At 38.0% G+C, this 18,309-nt stretch overlaps 1 protein-coding gene across 2 annotated transcripts in view; it reads right to left on the bottom strand.

Annotated features, from left to right (window-relative positions):
• Positions 1 to 152: 152 nt before the first annotated feature.
• The window catches only part of mrc1a (mannose receptor, C type 1a), a 24,524-nt gene continuing 6,367 nt past the window's right edge, over positions 153 to 18,309 (bottom strand). The window contains exons 3-33 of one of the 2 annotated variants that reach the window (XM_028434075.1): positions 17,435 to 17,558; positions 15,711 to 16,229; positions 12,449 to 12,850; positions 11,179 to 11,352; positions 10,270 to 10,425; positions 10,082 to 10,195; positions 9,870 to 10,010; positions 9,610 to 9,789; positions 7,721 to 7,878; positions 7,508 to 7,624; positions 7,317 to 7,432; positions 7,095 to 7,243; positions 6,572 to 6,771; positions 6,345 to 6,460; positions 6,177 to 6,258; positions 5,926 to 6,070; positions 5,807 to 5,845; positions 5,550 to 5,713; positions 5,396 to 5,460; positions 5,186 to 5,286; positions 4,935 to 5,074; positions 3,936 to 4,044; positions 3,684 to 3,853; positions 3,464 to 3,569; positions 3,017 to 3,249; positions 2,328 to 2,493; positions 2,091 to 2,240; positions 1,882 to 1,998; positions 954 to 1,121; positions 845 to 877; positions 153 to 754 (exon numbers count right to left, since the gene is read on the bottom strand). In XM_028434075.1, the coding sequence (XP_028289876.1) occupies positions 525 to 754; positions 845 to 877; positions 954 to 1,121; positions 1,882 to 1,998; positions 2,091 to 2,240; positions 2,328 to 2,493; positions 3,017 to 3,249; positions 3,464 to 3,569; positions 3,684 to 3,853; positions 3,936 to 4,044; positions 4,935 to 5,074; positions 5,186 to 5,286; positions 5,396 to 5,460; positions 5,550 to 5,713; positions 5,807 to 5,845; positions 5,926 to 6,070; positions 6,177 to 6,258; positions 6,345 to 6,460; positions 6,572 to 6,771; positions 7,095 to 7,243; positions 7,317 to 7,432; positions 7,508 to 7,624; positions 7,721 to 7,878; positions 9,610 to 9,789; positions 9,870 to 10,010; positions 10,082 to 10,195; positions 10,270 to 10,425; positions 11,179 to 11,352; positions 12,449 to 12,850; positions 15,711 to 16,229; positions 17,435 to 17,558 (4,884 nt within the window). In that variant the 3' untranslated portion in view covers positions 153 to 524. Of the gene's footprint in view, positions 755 to 844; positions 878 to 953; positions 1,122 to 1,881; positions 1,999 to 2,090; positions 2,241 to 2,327; positions 2,494 to 3,016; positions 3,250 to 3,463; positions 3,570 to 3,683; positions 3,854 to 3,935; positions 4,045 to 4,934; positions 5,075 to 5,185; positions 5,287 to 5,395; positions 5,461 to 5,549; positions 5,714 to 5,806; positions 5,846 to 5,925; positions 6,071 to 6,176; positions 6,259 to 6,344; positions 6,461 to 6,571; positions 6,772 to 7,094; positions 7,244 to 7,316; positions 7,433 to 7,507; positions 7,625 to 7,720; positions 7,879 to 9,609; positions 9,790 to 9,869; positions 10,011 to 10,081; positions 10,196 to 10,269; positions 10,426 to 11,178; positions 11,353 to 12,448; positions 12,851 to 12,957; positions 13,208 to 15,710; positions 16,230 to 17,434; positions 17,559 to 18,309 lie in introns of those variants that run through there. The other variant, XM_028434076.1, reaches the window with a different exon arrangement.

Here is an 18,309-nt window from a genome sequence, read left to right as displayed (position 1 = left end):
AGATGCAGAAATATTAAAACGTGCAGGACAGTAGCTCTCCAGGAATAACTAAGTAAACTCTATGTATGGGATGGACACACGTCAAAGATGAATGACAATTTTGGTCTTAAAAAAAAAAAGATAAAAATGACAAAACCAGTGAATGAATTATCTTTGTAGAATTTATTTAGTATTTATTTACAACATTAGATGCCAAAGAACTGTTCTTAATTACAATAAGCATAGGTTGGACTGATTTTTTTCAAAACTAATTTCTTCTTTTGATGCCAAACCTTGAAATGTCCTTTTGCGGAAAAGTGGAAAGACGAACAAATAAAAGTTCTGTACACAATTCAAAAATCACAATTTTTATATTTTCTCCTTATTGCTGGTGGTATTATATCCTCCGTAATTACCTCAGCGCAAAGCCATTCAGAGCATACACTGTAGTCCTTGTGTTTATTTTACAGCCAGTTGAAGTACTTCATCATGTTTTCAGATTACATGTGGTAACGGTAACGCTGATTGCATCTCCTCTCTTTCTACTATTGTTCATTCTGCTCAATGTTCACCACCAGACCTTTGGTGTCCACAGCGGTTCGGAAAGGATTGTTGAAGTACAACTTGTTGTCAAAGGTGCTTTCTCCAAGAACAGGCGTCGGTATCCGTTTACGGAAGACGAGGAAGGCACCGATTCCAGCTAAACCAATCACAATTAGGACTATAGCCACAGTGACGCCAGCAGAACCTCCTGAAGCCACTTCGACAACTTGGGCTACAGAGATAAAGCAAACACAAGTTGTTTTCATGACATTATTTTTCTTCTCAGAGATGCATCATGTATTTTTATATTTTCTGTACTTACCGATAGCTGGAGGCTTTTCTGTAGGTGTAATAACTGCAACGATACAATAAAATACATCTTTTTTTCAGCGATCTATTCTAATAAATAAATCACAAACACTTAAACTTACCCTTTGGAGTTTTACAAATGTAGGGAGAATATCTTCTGCAGCTGTTTGTACTCCATTTTCCACTCTCAGAGTTTATATTAACACAAAATTGAGAAGTGTCAGTTTTTGGCATTCCTGTTTTCCAGTTGGTATAATCCATCACACTGTTGTCAATCCACCTCCAGTCCCCTGGAATTCAAAACACATGAATGTCATTCATAAATAAGACATATAATAGGCTAATATTATGACGAAGATGATTATTGGGATTGTTATTGACAACAATTTGGGTTTTTAAAGTACATTTGTGACTTTTCAAGTTTTGGTTCATTCATGCCTCCTGCATCCTCGCTATTGTTATCCTATATTTTTGTATTATAGCATTTTATTTTGTCACAGATTTAATGTTTCACCTCCTTCAGCGTTTGACCAATTTTGATCATTAAGATGTGAAATTGTGTAAAAAATTTGGCACAGGGTTTCTTGCACTTTTATGATTTGTAAATTTTGTCAAAAATATTTTTCATCCATTTTTTTGTGTTAAAAATGTTCCATTATAGCCCCCTTTTCAACTTTTTTCCCTTAAACTTTGAACTTCAGCTGTTCGGCCATTCTTCAACCAATTTCGCCCATTCAACTTTGACAATATTCACCTATCTTTTGTCTTTCAAATAAAATATTGATCTTTTCTCTAGGTTTAACTGTTTTTGACTATACGGCCCTTCAACTGCAGCAACTTTTCACCTCTGATCCCATTTCTTTAGTGGAATGGATCTGAATTCCCTCATGCAACAGCTGCATCCTCACTCTATATATATATATATATATATATATATATATATTCTCGTTTCAAAATGTCTACATTTGCCTTCAAAGCCCAAACCTTTTGTTTGATTCGATTTAACAAATACTGTATGTAGCATTATACCAAATAAATCATTAAGCTTACCATTATCTGGTCTATACAAGCCAATCCAGAAGTTTTTGGCAACGTCCTGCAGAAACTCCAGGTTCTGTTGGATGAAGTCACCTTCAACCGGGTCCTGAATGCTCAGCAGAGTCGCACCTGCCCCACATGCCCACAGCAGCATTTTCACACACGTGACATGCTTACATGTGTACATTGATAAGTGTAACAGTTGGACGTTTGTTAAATACCTTTTTTTAAACATGCGACTGTGGCTAAGGCCCAGCTCACTGATTCTGAGTCGAAAAAGGAATAGCAGTGGCCTCTGAAAGGAATCCAGCTGTTTTCATCTGTGTCTGGGCAGTTTCCAGGATGCTGCGGTGGCTCAGTGGGCACCACATCTGAAACACAGGCAGGTACAGTTAGAAATTAGTTTTATTTTGGTTTTTTGGACTATTAAGTCAACTAAAAATGAATATTTTTCTGACCTGATGACCTTTTGCAAAGAGAGTAGTAAGCATTTGTGCATGGTGCAGTTTTCCACTTATTGTCCACATCCATGTAAACACAGCCATAGTTGTTTCGGGGCTCATTGTTGCCCCATTGGGTGTAAGATAGAACCCAGTTATCAACCCATTTAAAGCGACCACCAGTCTGTACAAAGACATTGTTGTTGAGAGCTGGCTAACAAAAACCAAAAACAGAAGCAGGAAATGTTTTGCGTATAAATTAATACCTTTGTTGGATAAAATATATAACGTAAAGGGGATAAAAAATAATGAATCATTATCAAAATGAAAATGAAGTCAGATTATTTATTGTGAAAAGACATTTTCACACCATGTCACAAGTTTCACAAAAACCTGCTTCTGAATTGTTTTTTTTTTTTTTATTATTATTGTTCTGATTAAACTTAGTTTGTAAGACAAGTTTTGTTTGCGGTTTTCTCTGCATTTTTTTTTTGTCAAAGTGAAAAAGTATTTTTCGCAAAAACTTTGATTAAAAAAATTGTGAATTGACCATTATCACTGCTTTATGCTGTTTCCTTTGTACTTATTTATATACATCCAAAATTACTATAAAATACATTTTATTTTTTATTTTAAAATCAATGCATCAATTCAATCAATAAATAGTTTGTGTAACTTGGCTTTAAGCAACAATGCTGATACTTTACCATATTGTTGTTCAGACCAATCCACACCGGCTCCTTGTGTTTAGAGATCTGCAGGCTAAGGTACGCTTGGGTTACAGGGTTCAAGATACTGGCCAGCGCTGCATCATCTGCCAGGCACTGCCTCCTCGCCTCGTCCCATTTCATCTTCTGGGTCTCCAGTTTGTAGGAGTCATTGCCAAGCTTGTAGAAGGCCTTTGGAATCACAGTGGTGGGATGGACTGCAATCTGGGAATCTGAATAAACGTGGGACATCAGATGGGAGTCACATTATACATCTTACACATAACCATCATGTTTAGGTTTGCAGAGCAATATGAGGTATGGACCAAAAAAATAGCAGCCATTTGAACAATTATCAATATATGTCGATAGTGTTGGGCTGTAGAAGGAAATGCATTGCACTCAGAAATTACATATGAAGGTGACATAATAAGGCTTTTTGCTCACCGGGATTTCTTTTACAGATAAAACCATGTTTCATGAGGCAGTCTTCCACCTTCCAGTGGCCTGTTGTTTTGGTGATGCTGCCAATCATGACAACACAGTCCAACGCCTATCATATGGAAAAAGATAGATAGGCTTGACATTAAAACGGATAGTTTAGATTTCTCTCATTCATTTGTGATGATGACGATGAAATATTTAATATATTTGGATTTCAAATGACCTCATCCATAAATGAATGACCACTGGGGGGTGTCATTGGTTGCCCTTTGGCCCAATTGGTGTATGAAACCGGTTTGCCGTCTGTCCATACAAAGTGGTTCTCCCAGTTGACATCATTCATGCCAATCCAAAAATCCTGATTATATGGCAACATCTGTGTGGTCAGAAATGCTAGAAGGATAGAAGAAGAGTCATTAAAAGAGGTTAAGACAGGTTTTTCACAATCATCAACAACGCTGCACTTTTGCCCCACCCTGCACTTTCTCATTGGTGATGGAAACCAGATTTCCTCCCTGGTTTATGCAGTAGCTTCTGGCTTCCTGCCATTTCTTGTTGTCTTGCCCTGCGATGATTTTGTAGCACTGTGTAAACAAGATGAATTAGCTTTGTAAATGCAATAAAACAACAAGTGGGCAGTTCATTTCAGTTTAAATGGATACAGGTGTGACAGGAACGTGTGACTCTTACTGGTAGAAATATATTTTTTCTTGAATTCTGTTGCCTATAGCAGTGTTTCTCAAATAGGGGTATGCAATGGCACTACTGGGGGTGTAGTTGAGAGAGAGAGAGAGAGAGAGAGTGGAAAATGAACAAATAAAGTGAGTCTTGGTAAGTCTTGGTCTCACCCCAGGCGTGATATGACCGGAAATGATAAAAATATAGAAATTAATCTATTCAGGAGCCACAAAAATCAGGGTTTTTCAAATTTGAAGTCAGGACCCCATGTGGTATTGCCTGGAGTTCAAATGGGGTTGCCTGAAATTTCTGAAAAATTCAAATAATAATAATTTGAATTATTATTCTTTCTTTATTTTTTAAATAAAACAACAATCAATCCTAAACAACTAAATATCTGAGCTCAAATATGATAAAAAAAAAAAAAAAAAAAAAAAAAAATCTAGAAAATAAATGTCTTTGGGGTCACCAGAATTTTTTGATATCAAAATGGGGTCATCAAGATCCAAAAAAGGTTGCGAACCACTGCACTAAACACTGTTTCTTTCCACTTATTTGCAAAATGAGATTCTTTCAAATGTGTGTTATCGCTCATTCATTCCATCATTACGTGCTATAGCTGTTTTTAAATTGTATTCTATAAGCAAGAGGTTGTAGTCAGACAAAGGGTGGGTACAAAGGTACTGTACATGGATTCAGAAATGAGAAAAAGCGGGTACTTGAGCCAAAAATGTTTGAGAACCACTGGCCAATAGGCTAACACAGTCCAATACATATCATTTAGTAATATCAATACCATTCCTTGGAAAAACAGCCACTCTGGTGCACATCCTCCCTTTGGTACCGTGGTCGGGATCATTGTTGTATTGATTGAACTGCTGCTTCTTTTGCAAATCGATGCTAGTTCCAGACCACAGTTGATATCATTCCAATAACCTACATAGAGAATTCATAGATCACAAATAAATGACTGAGAAAAATGTATCATTGTTGATAGAACTAGCTAAATAACAAAAGTTTATGTGTTTGCCATTGAGTTACACTGACCCATGCTTTTATACATCGTGACACAGTGTTCATCGTTGTTTGCAAAGTTGGGCTCATTGTGTTCCCATGCAGTGTAAGTTACTGGTGTCCCATCAAGCCAGCTATAAATAAAGAAAGACAAATGCATTTTTATAACGACACACTCAGCAAAGTTAAGGTTAAGGTCACTGGCATAATAGTATTTGACATTGTGTCTTAAGGTTGCTTTACCTGAAGGATTTATCCAAATCTACTTGCATGCCGATATAAAACTGTCCTTCTGAGCCTCTAGATATCTGTTTGAATGTCAAGAAGAAAGATACCTTGGAATGGTTTGAAATTAAAATTCGCCCACCATGCACTGATCATAAAATGTGTTTCTTGCCTGTTTCCAAAGAAACTTTCTTTCACTTTCTCCATTGATTACTGCAAGTTCGCCAAAGTTTTTCCTGCAGTAAGCTCTGGCGTCTTCCATTGCCAGGTTTTCATTATTGATGAAGTACTGGGTGTCATTGTAAATGAGCCACCCATCATCAGTGGTATTGTACACTATAAATAATTGTTAAAAGTTCATTAAACAGATCTTTGGCACTGTAGATTTCTAAATTCACAATCCACAAAGTACAATTTGAAACTGTTCACCTGGTTCAACTGTAACAGGCTCCGGTTTGGGTGTTGCACCTGAGGATAAAAGTTTTTATTAAGAGTTTTATTGTCTTTTATGAAAAACTTATCTTCAGGATCTGGCAGCGTGACTGAACCTTTGTTTATCTGGCAGATCCAGTCATTGAAGGATTCACAGTTGCGATCGTTCCAATGCTTGCCGTAGTAATCCTGAACTTCTGCACAGTGTTCGTTATCGTTGTGGTTATTTGGTTCTCCCCAGCCCCATTGCTCATAGCCAAACTTGGACAGTTTTTGGAGATACATATTGGGACACATTGTGAGCCCAAAGGGTGGAATGTGTTATTCATACATTTTTTTCTGGTAATTGAAATAAAGTGATGCTTACAGGTGAGCCATCACTCCAGACAAAACCTTCATTGACGCCAAGGTAGCTGAGTCCAATCCAGGCTGGACTGCTACTATACAACCTTCATAAAACACAAGAATGGTTGGCACAGTAATACATGTTTCAATGTCATCATGTGTGCAAATTATTAACTCAAAATTATCATACTTCAAATTGTTTAGATCCTCTGAACTGTGAATACTTATCAGGTTCCCACCAATGGCCTTGCAGAAATTATTTGCTTCAGGCCAAGTCTTCTTGAGGGACTTTTTGTTCTTGTAATGCTTTTGAATCAAACAGTAAAAAAAAACAAACAAAACAAAGGTATGCAGTTTTTAGTACAGGCTTAACGTTGTGATAACAGTACACGGTTTATGGAGCAGCTCTTATTTTACTTTGTAGCAGACGTTCCTTTCTGCGACTGGAGTCCATCCGGATGCACAGTTGAGAACCGGGGTGGTGGGTGGCACCGTCGTCGTCTGCACGCCCTCAGCTAGTTTCTTGCAAATATATTTCTCTTTGTTGCTGCAGCTCACAACATCCCATAATCCAGCAAAAGTACCAGTTGTCATTGCAACGCATCCTTGTTTTTTGTCTTTCATGGTGCCAAAGGACAAAAAGATCATTGTATTTAGATTAAAACCAGGAATCAACTTCATTCTTTTTTATTTAAATTTAAACCTTGTCAAACATGTTAAAAGAATTGACATGAAGTCTTCAATCAAGCCACTAAACCACAAAATAGACAAGAGCTGCTTTGGGGAAAGCCATTATGAAATCTACTGTAGATTGAATAAAATAACAAATCATATTCTTAATTTTCCAAAAATATAATTTCTCGTTTTGGAAAGCACATCTCCCTAATCCCACGAGACAATTTATAATTTATATTAGACAGAAAAGTAGAGTGGAACCTACCTGGCATGCCCACATTAAAATGAGTGAAGGTGACCTTTCTCCTAGTTGTCCACTTGAAAGTATTTCTATCATCTGTGTTGGAAAAGCCGGTCCAAAAATACTTCTCAGGTCTCAAACCCACCAAACTGACCAGAAAAGCATTTTCATATCTGTAGAATGACAAAAATATCAAATAATCAGGCCTCTGGCCAACCTCTTGTTTTGTGATGAATTGAAATGTACCTATCAGCCACATCCACCAGATTAGATCCAGTCTCCGAGCATGCTCGCTTCGCTTCACCAAAAGTTTTTGTTTCTAATCCAACATTATAGCAGAACGATCCAAACCTTGTGGAGCCCTTGAAAACAAAGAGAACAACGCATAGAATAACCTAAAAACATTGTTTTCAAGTCTTTTCTACCACATCACTCACAAGATTGCATCCTGGGTTGACCTCCTCATGAAACCCTTCAGCTGGTTTAATGGAGCCTATCTTCTTGCATATATACCCATAAGTTTTCTCACACATATGATCTGCCCACTTTCCATCCTGGATAAGAAACACAACAATGAGCGTGAATATATAGTGTGGACCTAGTTTGATCATTTGAATTTCTCTCTGGAATATTTAATCGATGGATGTTACCTTTCCTCGAATGACAACACAGTCTTCCTGAAATCCTGAAGCATGAGAAGGCTCACCACTGAGCCACTGGGTGAAGGTTACAAGAGAATTATCCGACCATTCAAACAGCATCTGATTCTTCTGATCATTCAGACCAATCCAGAGGACATCTGATGGTGCTAGAGTGGATGATAAAACAGAGGGATTTTGAGTGAGTAGATTTGAGTTGTCTTTATTTCCTTTTTCCATTTCTAAATGTTCTTTTGGACCCTCAGCTAACAAAGGTTAAGAACCGTTGTTCTTGAGTCTCATTGGTAACAGTAAAAATGTGAGTCCAACTAACAGAAGCAAAGGGCAGAGGTGTAAAAAGTACTTATAGATCCTACTCAAGTAGAAGTACAGTTATTTGATTGAAATTGTAAAAAAGTGTAAAAAACATACTTAAGTACAAGAAAAATTACTGATTAAAAAATAGATTCAAAAAAGTACAAGCACCCATAAAAGCAACTCAATTACAATAATGTGAGTACTTGTAATCTGTTTATTTCACTTTTGGCAAAGGGTTCTCTATGGTAATCTCTAGTGGCTTTGGCAAATAATTTCAACGCAGAAAGTGATATTTCTAATGTGACATAAATCACTTTAAACCCTTTCGTACACACTTTGCTTGGCCATGAAAGGGTATCGAGTTTGTGCCTTTCGTTTAATTGTGAAATTAAACTTTACATATCAGACTGTACATGGGGATCTGTACATGGAGTCCGTCCTAGCTTACTCAGGGCAAAAATTAGTGCATGCAATGAACACTCAATTGGTTAATTTTAGAGGTGACAAGTAACAAAGTACAAATACTTCATCACTGTACTCACGTATTTGTTTCTGGTATCTGTACTTTACTTGAGTATTTTGTTATTGGCAGTGGCTAACCGTATGGTTGCAGCATCAATATACCGACATTCTATCCATACGCAGCACCCCTCATTGGCCAGCTTAGGTCTCGTGATTGGTCAGTCATTGGCCAGTTTAGGTCTCGTGATTGGTCAGTCATTGGCCAGTTTAGGTCACATGACTAAGACTAAACCTAACCTAACCTTAACCCTAAAAAATTGTTGCAATATTGGGTTATAGCCTAACCCTAACCCTAAATCTGACCACAAAGGGCACGTCTCCATTCCAGAAACACGGAAAGCATGATTCTCTTGAGGCTAAATGAAAAATGTTGGTTGTTTGAGCTTTTTTCTGTTAGGCAGGTCCCTTAGTTTGATAGTTAACATTTTCAAGTTCTTATACAAGTTAAACTCTGGGTTTAACTGAGCAATTGTATTTTTTTTTCCCCTTGAAACTTTTTATTTAAAGATTGCATCTATAATGAGGGCTAAATTCTCTAGGTGTTTAACCAATTGGGCTGGACCTAGACATCTTGGGGCCCTAGGTAAGATACCTTTTGGAGGCCCCACACTGTCATTTATGGACAGTAAGGAACACAAAAGCAGATACCGTATTCTATTATAAACCAAATTAATTACATTTTCCCTTTATGAACATGATGGCCATAGTTTACTAAATGCTCCTCTACTGTCTGAATGATTGTCATTGTCAAGGGGCTAAGCAGCCGCTTAATCCACCTAGTGGTAGGGCCGGCTCTGTGTACCAGTATTCTACAAGTTCTTAAAGAAATAAATTATACTGAATTTGCTGGTTTAAAAACCCTGTCTTATTATTGAAGGGGCGTTTGTTTTACTTTTTTACTTAATTACATTTAGTAGCATCTACTTTTTTACTTTTACTCAAGTAAGGGAGCAAGTTCATTGCTTTTACTTTTACCTTCATCATTTTTATTAAAGTATCTAAACTTTTACTTGAGTACTGAAGACTAGTACTTTTGCCACCTCTGGTTATTTTATACTTACAATATCCAGTTTGTGAAAGAATGAAGCTCTGCTCCTCTATATTGAGAATACTGGCCAAATCTGCTCCCTCCTTCCTGCATGCTGCCAAAGCTTCCCTCCACATCTTTTTACTCCTCTCCAGGTAGTAGCAATGTCCAGCATAAGGAACCCAGTGATTTGGGCAGAAAAAGGGTCCTTTGACTGCGGATTCAGATCAAAAGAGCTTGCATTGGTTCTGATATCTGCACTAAACATTCTGACTGACTGAGACGATCATTTACTGGGTGCTGGAAGATTGCTAGTGGAGTTTCCTTTGCGACAGATATAGCCAAGCTTTGTGGTGCAGGCGTGAGTCTCCCATTTGGAGGCTTTGGCAGGATTCTGGGTTGCACAGGAGAGTCCAGGTTCTGACGAGGGATGACCTGATGGAAACACACAGATGTGCTTTTACTTTGGAAACTTCAATCGTTTGTAAAAACATCACTTCTTTTACCTGGGGCCCAGTTTAGGTATCTGAATGGGTTTCCGTTGCTCCATTGCCATCCACTTTCATAAGCCAGACTGTTAAGCCCGATCCACAGAGGCACGCTCAGGTGATTTGTTAACCCTGATTGTAAACAACGAAAAAAAAACTTTAGTGTCAGCATATATCACGGAGGGATTATCAGATTATCTTCATACCTGAGATGTATGACTGCTCATGCAGCTCAACGATGCTGAGGAGCTCGGCCTCCTGCTGCAGGCAGCTGGTCCTGGCCTGATACCAGGTCAATGCTGCCCGTGGGTTGCTCTGGTACTCAACTCCTGTGACTGGGTCAGTTTTCCAGCCAGAAGTATCTATAGGTCACAACCAGGGGTTTAGAAAACAAGTGTGTCAGAAACATTATTTGAATTCAGTGTTTTGCGGGAATTTGCCTTAGAAAATAAGGAAAAGCTCCAGTGCTTTTATTTTGAAAAGGATTTAATTGCGCTATTTAACTATCAATGGGCTTTGATAGTTGAGTAATAATTTCGTCAAAGCACAATGTTTTGATGAAAGTTTTCTCCTGCTAACAATTTAATAGGTAATAATTCCAGTAAGTTGATTTTGTCTTGTTTTTGTAAATATATATTAAGGTTTTGTTCATTCAGATTTTATCTGCTTATGAGTGAACTCGTAGGGACACATCAAGGCATATCACCTCTGAGGAAGACTGGCAGTTGACAGTCGAAACATGTCAGGAGATAAAATTTCCTGAAAAACCTTGTCTGAAGAACAAAAACAAAAAACAAAACTTCAACGCATAATCTAATAAGTACCTTTTTCTATTGTTGAATAGCTTTTTTGTATATTGTTGAACTTGTGTATAGAATCAGCTTCCTGAATTTTTGATGAGAAGGCATACATTTTAGAGATAAAGGTTCCCATCCATCATTTTTTTTTGACAAATATGTACACCATGAATCTAAAGTTGAATGGTGCCAACTGCTTTAAAAATAACAAATAAACACTTAAATAATCAGATTCAATGAATAAATTGAAGAATCTTGAAACTAACCCTAACCCTGTGCTGTGTTAGGAAAAACACTTCTTTTGTCAACGAGCTGTACCTTTAGTGGGACAGAATCCCCACTTTTTCACTGTATTGTAGTCTCTCTCTGTGGCACACCACAGCTGTCCGTCTTGCCGACCTTGATTCGTGCACTCGGCGTACCAATCGTCATTGAACTTAAAGGGAAAGTGACAGGGAATTCCATAAGCATTTCCTCCAATTGTGAAGATCTCTGAGGAGAAACAGATCACAGATTCTACTATCGATATCTTCAAAATGAAAAGGTTTGTACAACAGGAGTGTGTGCAAAATGAAAGCGGCCATCTCTTTTTTTTAAAGTTAGCATTTAAAACAGTGGGAAAAATTGCATATGAATACAATGAAATCATTTCTACACTTAATAAAAAACTATGTTGCAACTGTTACGGCCCTGTCCTGTACTGTGGGGAGTCTGCTTGTTCTGGCAGCCGCTCCTTCTTGTTTCTCCTAGTTGCAGGTGCTGATTGGCTGTGTTTTGGCCCCGCCTGTTGGTCTTCACTATTTCTGTCCGCACCACTGGCTTTTTGACAGTTTGAAGGATCCCGTCCATGGGTGTGGCTGCTGGCTCTCTCCTCAGCGGCATCATCATTTATTATGCACCTTTAAGTATATTTTGATCATTTGTTAGCCTTGGTTGTCGTTCTTTATGTTTAAGCCTGGTTTTGTTGGCATTAAACCTTGCTTTGTACACCGTTAAGATGTTGTCGCCTCCCACCTTTGTGTCACAGCGTGAACGGCTGTAACAGCAACAAAGAAAGGACAAACTTTGGAAGTGGATACCTGTGTCTCTGTTGAGTGTTGATATCATGTTTTGATCTGATAATATTGAAAGACCTTGAGCACTGACACAATACATGAAAAGGTATCATAAAATATACAGTATTCTGAATATTGAAGATACTGTAAATTCCTCTAAAATGAGAGCAAATGTATCAACGTTTCAATTCATTATGAAGTTACAGAAATTCTTCCAAAATCATCCAATTGACATGATGTTTCCAGGTTTCTGAACATCCACAAACTATTCTCCAGTAAACTGGAATACATGACATTGCCTATCATTGTGCAAATTTGGTATGGAAGATTGAGGGATTATCTTGTACTTTATCATTGTGATATGTTGGCTTTCAAATTAGGTTTCTTGTTAAAAAAAAAAAGACAATGAATGTTACCTTAATGTGTTGCTTGTATAATCATAACTGCTAAAATGTGATGAGCAACTTTACATGTAAAAAACTGTTGTCCAGTCTGCTGACTGAGCCTTGTTGACTGTAAACACTGGTTCCTACCTTGGTACCCTTTAGAACAAAGATCACCCCTGGTGCCAAATATCCTCCAGCGGCTCCAGAGCCCACTGCCACTGTAGATCATTATGTTCCTCTCATTGCGGTTGCCCCAGTTTAAATGTAGGTCCTGGTTTTTGAGGCCAAAGAGGGTTTCATTCTTGCACTGCCAATGCTGGAGTTCACTGCTCTCATCGCAGTCAAAAAGCAGCACCTTCACCCAGTCCTTCACCTCAGTGGCTCCCAGGCAAAGCTTGAGGGACAAACTGAGGATGCGCGATTCCGAGGCCCAACGGAACTGCTGTTCTTTGGCACGAGGGTTACATTGGGCCACTGTTATTGAGGAGGCGCTTTCCACTTTGATGCACTTGTTGTGGTTCTCGTTGTAGATCAGGAATTTGCCAGTGTCTGGTGGAGAAGAGATTTCCATCAGACAAGCAGCACATTTAAAAAAGATCTTTGAGCCTCTAAAGTTGAGAAACATAGAACCCCAACTTTTAGTTTTTGCTTCTTACCTATATCAGCTGTGATGCTGATGACTTGTAGGACACAGAGGAGCACAGTGAAACGTAGACACACAAACATTCTTGCTGCACTAAGTAGTGGACGAGGCTGCAGAAGATCTTGGTTGTGGTGTGTGTGTGAGCTAAAGGTGTGAGACACTGGGCTGCACTGACATAGAAACACAAAGCTTTCCTCCCTTTTAATCACTCTGATGGATATCCTGTCACATGAGCTCGTTGAAGCTCTGCAGCTTCCATGAGCTTCTGCAGACGAAGACAGGAGGCAGGAAACTCTCTGTCAGAGGTGACATACATTTGTATCATTGTCCATGCAGTGAACATTTCACTGAGGTCTTAAAAGGGCTCAATTATATCCACATATATTACAGATGTGGCCAGGGGTGAACTGGGACTAAAATTCAGCCCTGGCATTTTGTGTCCAGACCAGCCCACTATATTATTTGTGACACCATGTACAAGCCATTATTACGACAGTGATGCTCAACGTTTTGCCAAAAAATATCCCTTTTTTTTTTTTTTTTTTTCCATTTTTGCAAATTCTTTTTGACACTTTTATCCAATTTTTGCCCTTTCTTTTAATTTCCTTAGCCACTTTTCATCCAAATAAGCTAACTTTTTCCCAGGAAATACCACTTGTTTCCTTTTTTCCCTACTTTTGGCCTCTTTTTGTTGCACATTTTTACCCTTTTTCATTATCATTTTCCATTACATACCACCTGGTTCTTCTTTATTTGTCCATTTTTGACCACTCTTTACTGTTTTAGTCACTTTTCCTGCCAAGTTTTTGCCACTTTTGGAGCATTTTTGGCCATCTGTTAACATTTCTGCCTCCATCAAAAAAACTAAAACGTAGTAAACTGGACCGGCCCACTTCTGGTCAACAGCCCACTGGTACAATACCCGGTATGCTAGATGACCAGTCCACCCCTCAATGTGGCTTAATTAACTGTTAAGAGGTCATCAAGCAAAACTACATGAAGACTTTCCAGGTTTGACCTCATCTGAGAAAATCAGGTTTCAAAGGGTATTTTGCTGATGTGACATAATTTTGTGGACACTGAGGACAGGAGGAAATCCTGCTTCCTATTCTGGGAAATGAGTGATGGTGGTCGGACTGGAACCCTTTTGGCTTCATACAATGGAAATGCACTGTAATAATGTGATATTGAGTGAGATAAGGTGAGCGCATGGAAAGTGTTTTAATTTGTTATTCAGTTTCTGATGAAATCCATGTGGATGAATGGACATCACTGATGTATTTTCCCCCTTTTGCAGTTGTCTTGTTACAGAGCTACTTGCACCATCACCTTAGAAGGAAAGTGTTGAGTCCATTGGCCTTTCTATGAATAGTGTGTTACTACATAAAAGTGTGCACAAATGAGAACATTTGCACACATCGGTAAACTTCGATTTGCATTTGTGGATTTTTCTACCATTGAATCAAATCTGACAAGGGAAAAAATTCACTGCCAAAATAAATGTATCTTGAAGAGTTAAAATATATATATTCTTAAAGTTTTAAATTACAAAATGATTTACAAAAACCCTTTTTATATTATGTAGCTGATTTTTCTATATATTTACATTATTCATGCATGAATTTTACATCCACAAGCCATATTTGAGCACAAATAATTACAAATGTATGCACCAAATCTTCCAGCAGTAATCTTAAATATTTACTGTGTTCAAAATATACCTCTTCGGGAAGTGCCAATTTTTTTGTAATGAGACTCAACATGCTGATGCTCACTTGTCGCTTACATAAACGAAAATATGAGAACCCCAAAGTATTTGTCTTTTTTTTTTTGTCCTTTACCCTAAATTTGCTTGGTTGACCATTTTAACATGTTTCCTTTTGAGTCACTTTAACTTAAAAAAAAAAGAAAAATGTGTGAAGAGATGTATTTATTACTACATATTATACAAATGCACACTTTGTTTTTCACTGCACTGTATGAAAATATAAATTGTAAAAACTTCTAGTGGGATTCAAGAGGGTACAGAAAAAATAAATAAAAAATAAGTATATGAATAACACAAAAGTCATGATACATAAAGTAACAGTCATAAGAAAATAAATGGGCAGAGTAAATAAATTGCACTATTTTATTAGTTTTATTTTGCTGCTTCGGTTATTTTCAAATGCTTTGCTGAATTAGAACACAGTTAGAGTGTCAGTTAAATATAAAGTTTGATTTACATTGATTATTTAAATGTTAAAATGTATTTAGATGGCTACATCATTATGAGCTTCCAGCTTGGTGTTCATGGAATCCAAATAATTAAATACCTGTAAATGAATGCTACTGCATACATTAAAAAAAAACAAGTGTTTAATCATTTTACTTATTTTTCTCATTATTTCATCGGGCCTTTCCTCAGAGTAATATTTAAAACTGAAGGAGATTGAACTTGAAAAGAATCAATTGCAAATAAAATACTACAGTCACAATAACATATTTACTCCAAATAAAGTGTAATAAGCGTTTTCATATATTTAGTGCCAAACTCTGTTGACCTCATTGCTTGCTTGTTTTGATGTTGCTGGATGTTATCCTTGAAGTTTCAGAAAATCATCCTCTCTGTGTTGAAGACTCTCAGCTTCGTCATGAAATTGAAGTAAACAAAGGCCAGACAGACCAATAAGTTCTTCATCAAATAGAGAATTGGTGTGACAAACCCGAAGAAGGCAAAGAGGCCAACGCGGACAAAGAAGAAGGGTAAGTCCTGCAGGGCCATACCCAGAGAGGACAACAGGGGGCTGTGGGGGGTGACCACCACCCGCAGGCAGGACAGGTAGCTGAAGATGTAGATGGGGAACACCCAGCCAGAGTAGTAAACCAGAGGATGACCTGCCACACGCACCATTTCCACCGTGTCCATCCAGAACAAAAAGCTCTCCACAATCACGTCCACTCGGGCGTCACTGGCACAGAGGTACCTCAGAGGCCCTGCGCAGGCGTAAGGAGACATGTGGTACGCTGTGGTGCTCGCTGACCGGGAGCTTAGTCCAGAGATGCTGAATGGCCTCCTGTGGTCCCTTGAAACCCCTGGCACTGTGCCGTTGGTCTCTGATCGAGCTACCGTTCCGTTCTGGTTCATGTCGTTCAGCTGGTTGGCTTGTTGGATGGCAGTGGAAACAGCTTGGCCGGGCACTGCAGGCCCTGGCACAGCTGGGTTAATGGGTGCTACTGGGGTCACTGGTTCCACATGAGTGAGGACATTGGAGGGAATGTCAGCATCTCTTTCCACATCAGCAGCTAGAAAACAAATAGAAACCAAAAGGCTGTGACTTGCAAGAAGGGTTTGTGTTAGTGAGTTCACTGTAACATGGATAAAGTTGTTGATATGTTGATGACAACCTGCTGTTTAGTTGTTTTATTGCAGCAGGAACAGCTGCTTAAGGTCAGTGGCTTTGTCAGCACTGACCTCATCTAAGATGTTAACAAAAGTAGGTTTTAAAAGAAGTAAAGTAATTCATTACATTTTTACACTCAACCATTGCTGAGTAAATTATTGAATATAATCCATACGTTCTTAGTCGTGCCATTTCTGATCAATGTCCAGCCACTTTCTTGGGCTCAGGTTGTGGTTTCTGACCACATGGCATTGTTTTAGAGTTCATTAATGTATCTATACTTACAGCCTGAGAATGTGTTATTTTAAATTAAATTCCTTGAGTTTGAGTTTATTTTATTTAAAACAGGGACAATACATATTAATGAACATATATACACACACACATATACATATATAGCCAACAACTAATTTCCATCATCAGCAGGTTGATGTCAACAACATAAAATTAAAAATAAATAAATCAATAAAACAGTTTTCCTTCATGACCAGTATGAGCAATTACTTGTTTTCTAATTTTAAAAAAAAGAATTGTACATTTTTACAAACCTTTTTATTTTATACAGATGCCTTTGTGGAAAATAAATTATCCGGCAAGATTTCATCTCTTCCTTTTTAAGTTTATACATGAGATGTTGGCTCTATGCAAGGGAACTGTGGCAAGATGAATTACCAAAAATAATTGTGGGGGAGGGGGGTGTAAGTACAAGTAAGCATTTTATGTATGACTTACTTCATTTAAGTAATAGTACTTCTACTTGATGAGGATATGTCAGTACTCTTTACACCTCTGTAGTGCACATGCCTCCCAGCAGGGGGCGGAAATTATTTCTAGTGGACATTATTTTTGGCAATTACCAGACAAGGAGATCTTTTCAACGGATCAAAAAAGTATTGAATAAATGTTTTATCACTACTGAGCAATTACCGAGAAAAGCATTGTTTTGAAGAAGTGTCCACAATCTAATCAACAGATCATCATTATAGCCAATAAACAGCACAGGCTTTTATTTTGTCAGTCTGAATTTTGAGATTAAATTTCTTAAGATAGAAGAAAACCAGTAAAGGTCTCTGGGTGATCTATTGTCGTTCTGAAAGTAAAACTCACCTTGTCCAGTCAGTCTACAGTAGCGTATCCTTTCTACCACATCTATACAGATGAGCGAGAATAACACAAGCGACACAGGAAGCTCTGTGAAGGTATCGTGCTTCAGGTTGTTGTTTATCTGAACCTGGATCAACAAAACACAAAATGATCATCTGAATGTGCAGCGAAGTTCTATTATAATTATATATGTATATATACATTCAGCATGGCTTTAATTTTTTATAAGTTATCACCTGGTAATAGAGGTAAGGTTTTAAAGGTTTAGTTTTCAATCTCCATTTGTTTTAAGAACCCCAAAAACATAGTATTTGAGGTTTATTTTCCCAAACTCGCCTGTTTTCCAGAGTTTTAGCCTCTGAAAAGTAAATTTCATGACGCTTTTAAAAACAGGCTGTTTTGGGGCCTTCATGCATATGCATGAGTGGGCGTGTCTATAGACGCCGACTGTGACACAGCTTTATTACCATAGCAATTTTATTTTGCTATCCACACACTTAAATTTTAATGTATTGGATTATATATAGCGCTTTATCATAGACACTCAAAGCGCTCTACATAATTAAGGCATTATTCTTTCACTCCATACTTGGTGGTAAGCTACTATTGTACCCACAGATGCCCTGGGGCAGACTGACAAAAGCGAGGCTGCCATAGTAAACCATCGGCCCCTCCAACCACCACCAACACACTACATTCATACTAGGCAATGAGGGTGAAGTGTCTTGCCCAAGGACACAATGACAGATACCACTGGAGTGACTGTCTCCCACTGTGGCACCTGGAATTCTCAGTGATCTAACGAGAATTGGGCAATGATAGGCTGTTATGGCCACAAGTTACAGTAAAACAAATGGTTATTTAAGTGGCTATTGTAA

This window comes from Gouania willdenowi, chromosome 20, assembly GCF_900634775.1.
Source record: "Gouania willdenowi chromosome 20, fGouWil2.1, whole genome shotgun sequence".
Taxonomy (NCBI): domain Eukaryota; kingdom Metazoa; phylum Chordata; class Actinopteri; order Blenniiformes; family Gobiesocidae; genus Gouania; species Gouania willdenowi.
Note: the sequence above shows the minus strand (reverse complement) of the source record. Positions and strands in the feature narration are given on the sequence as shown.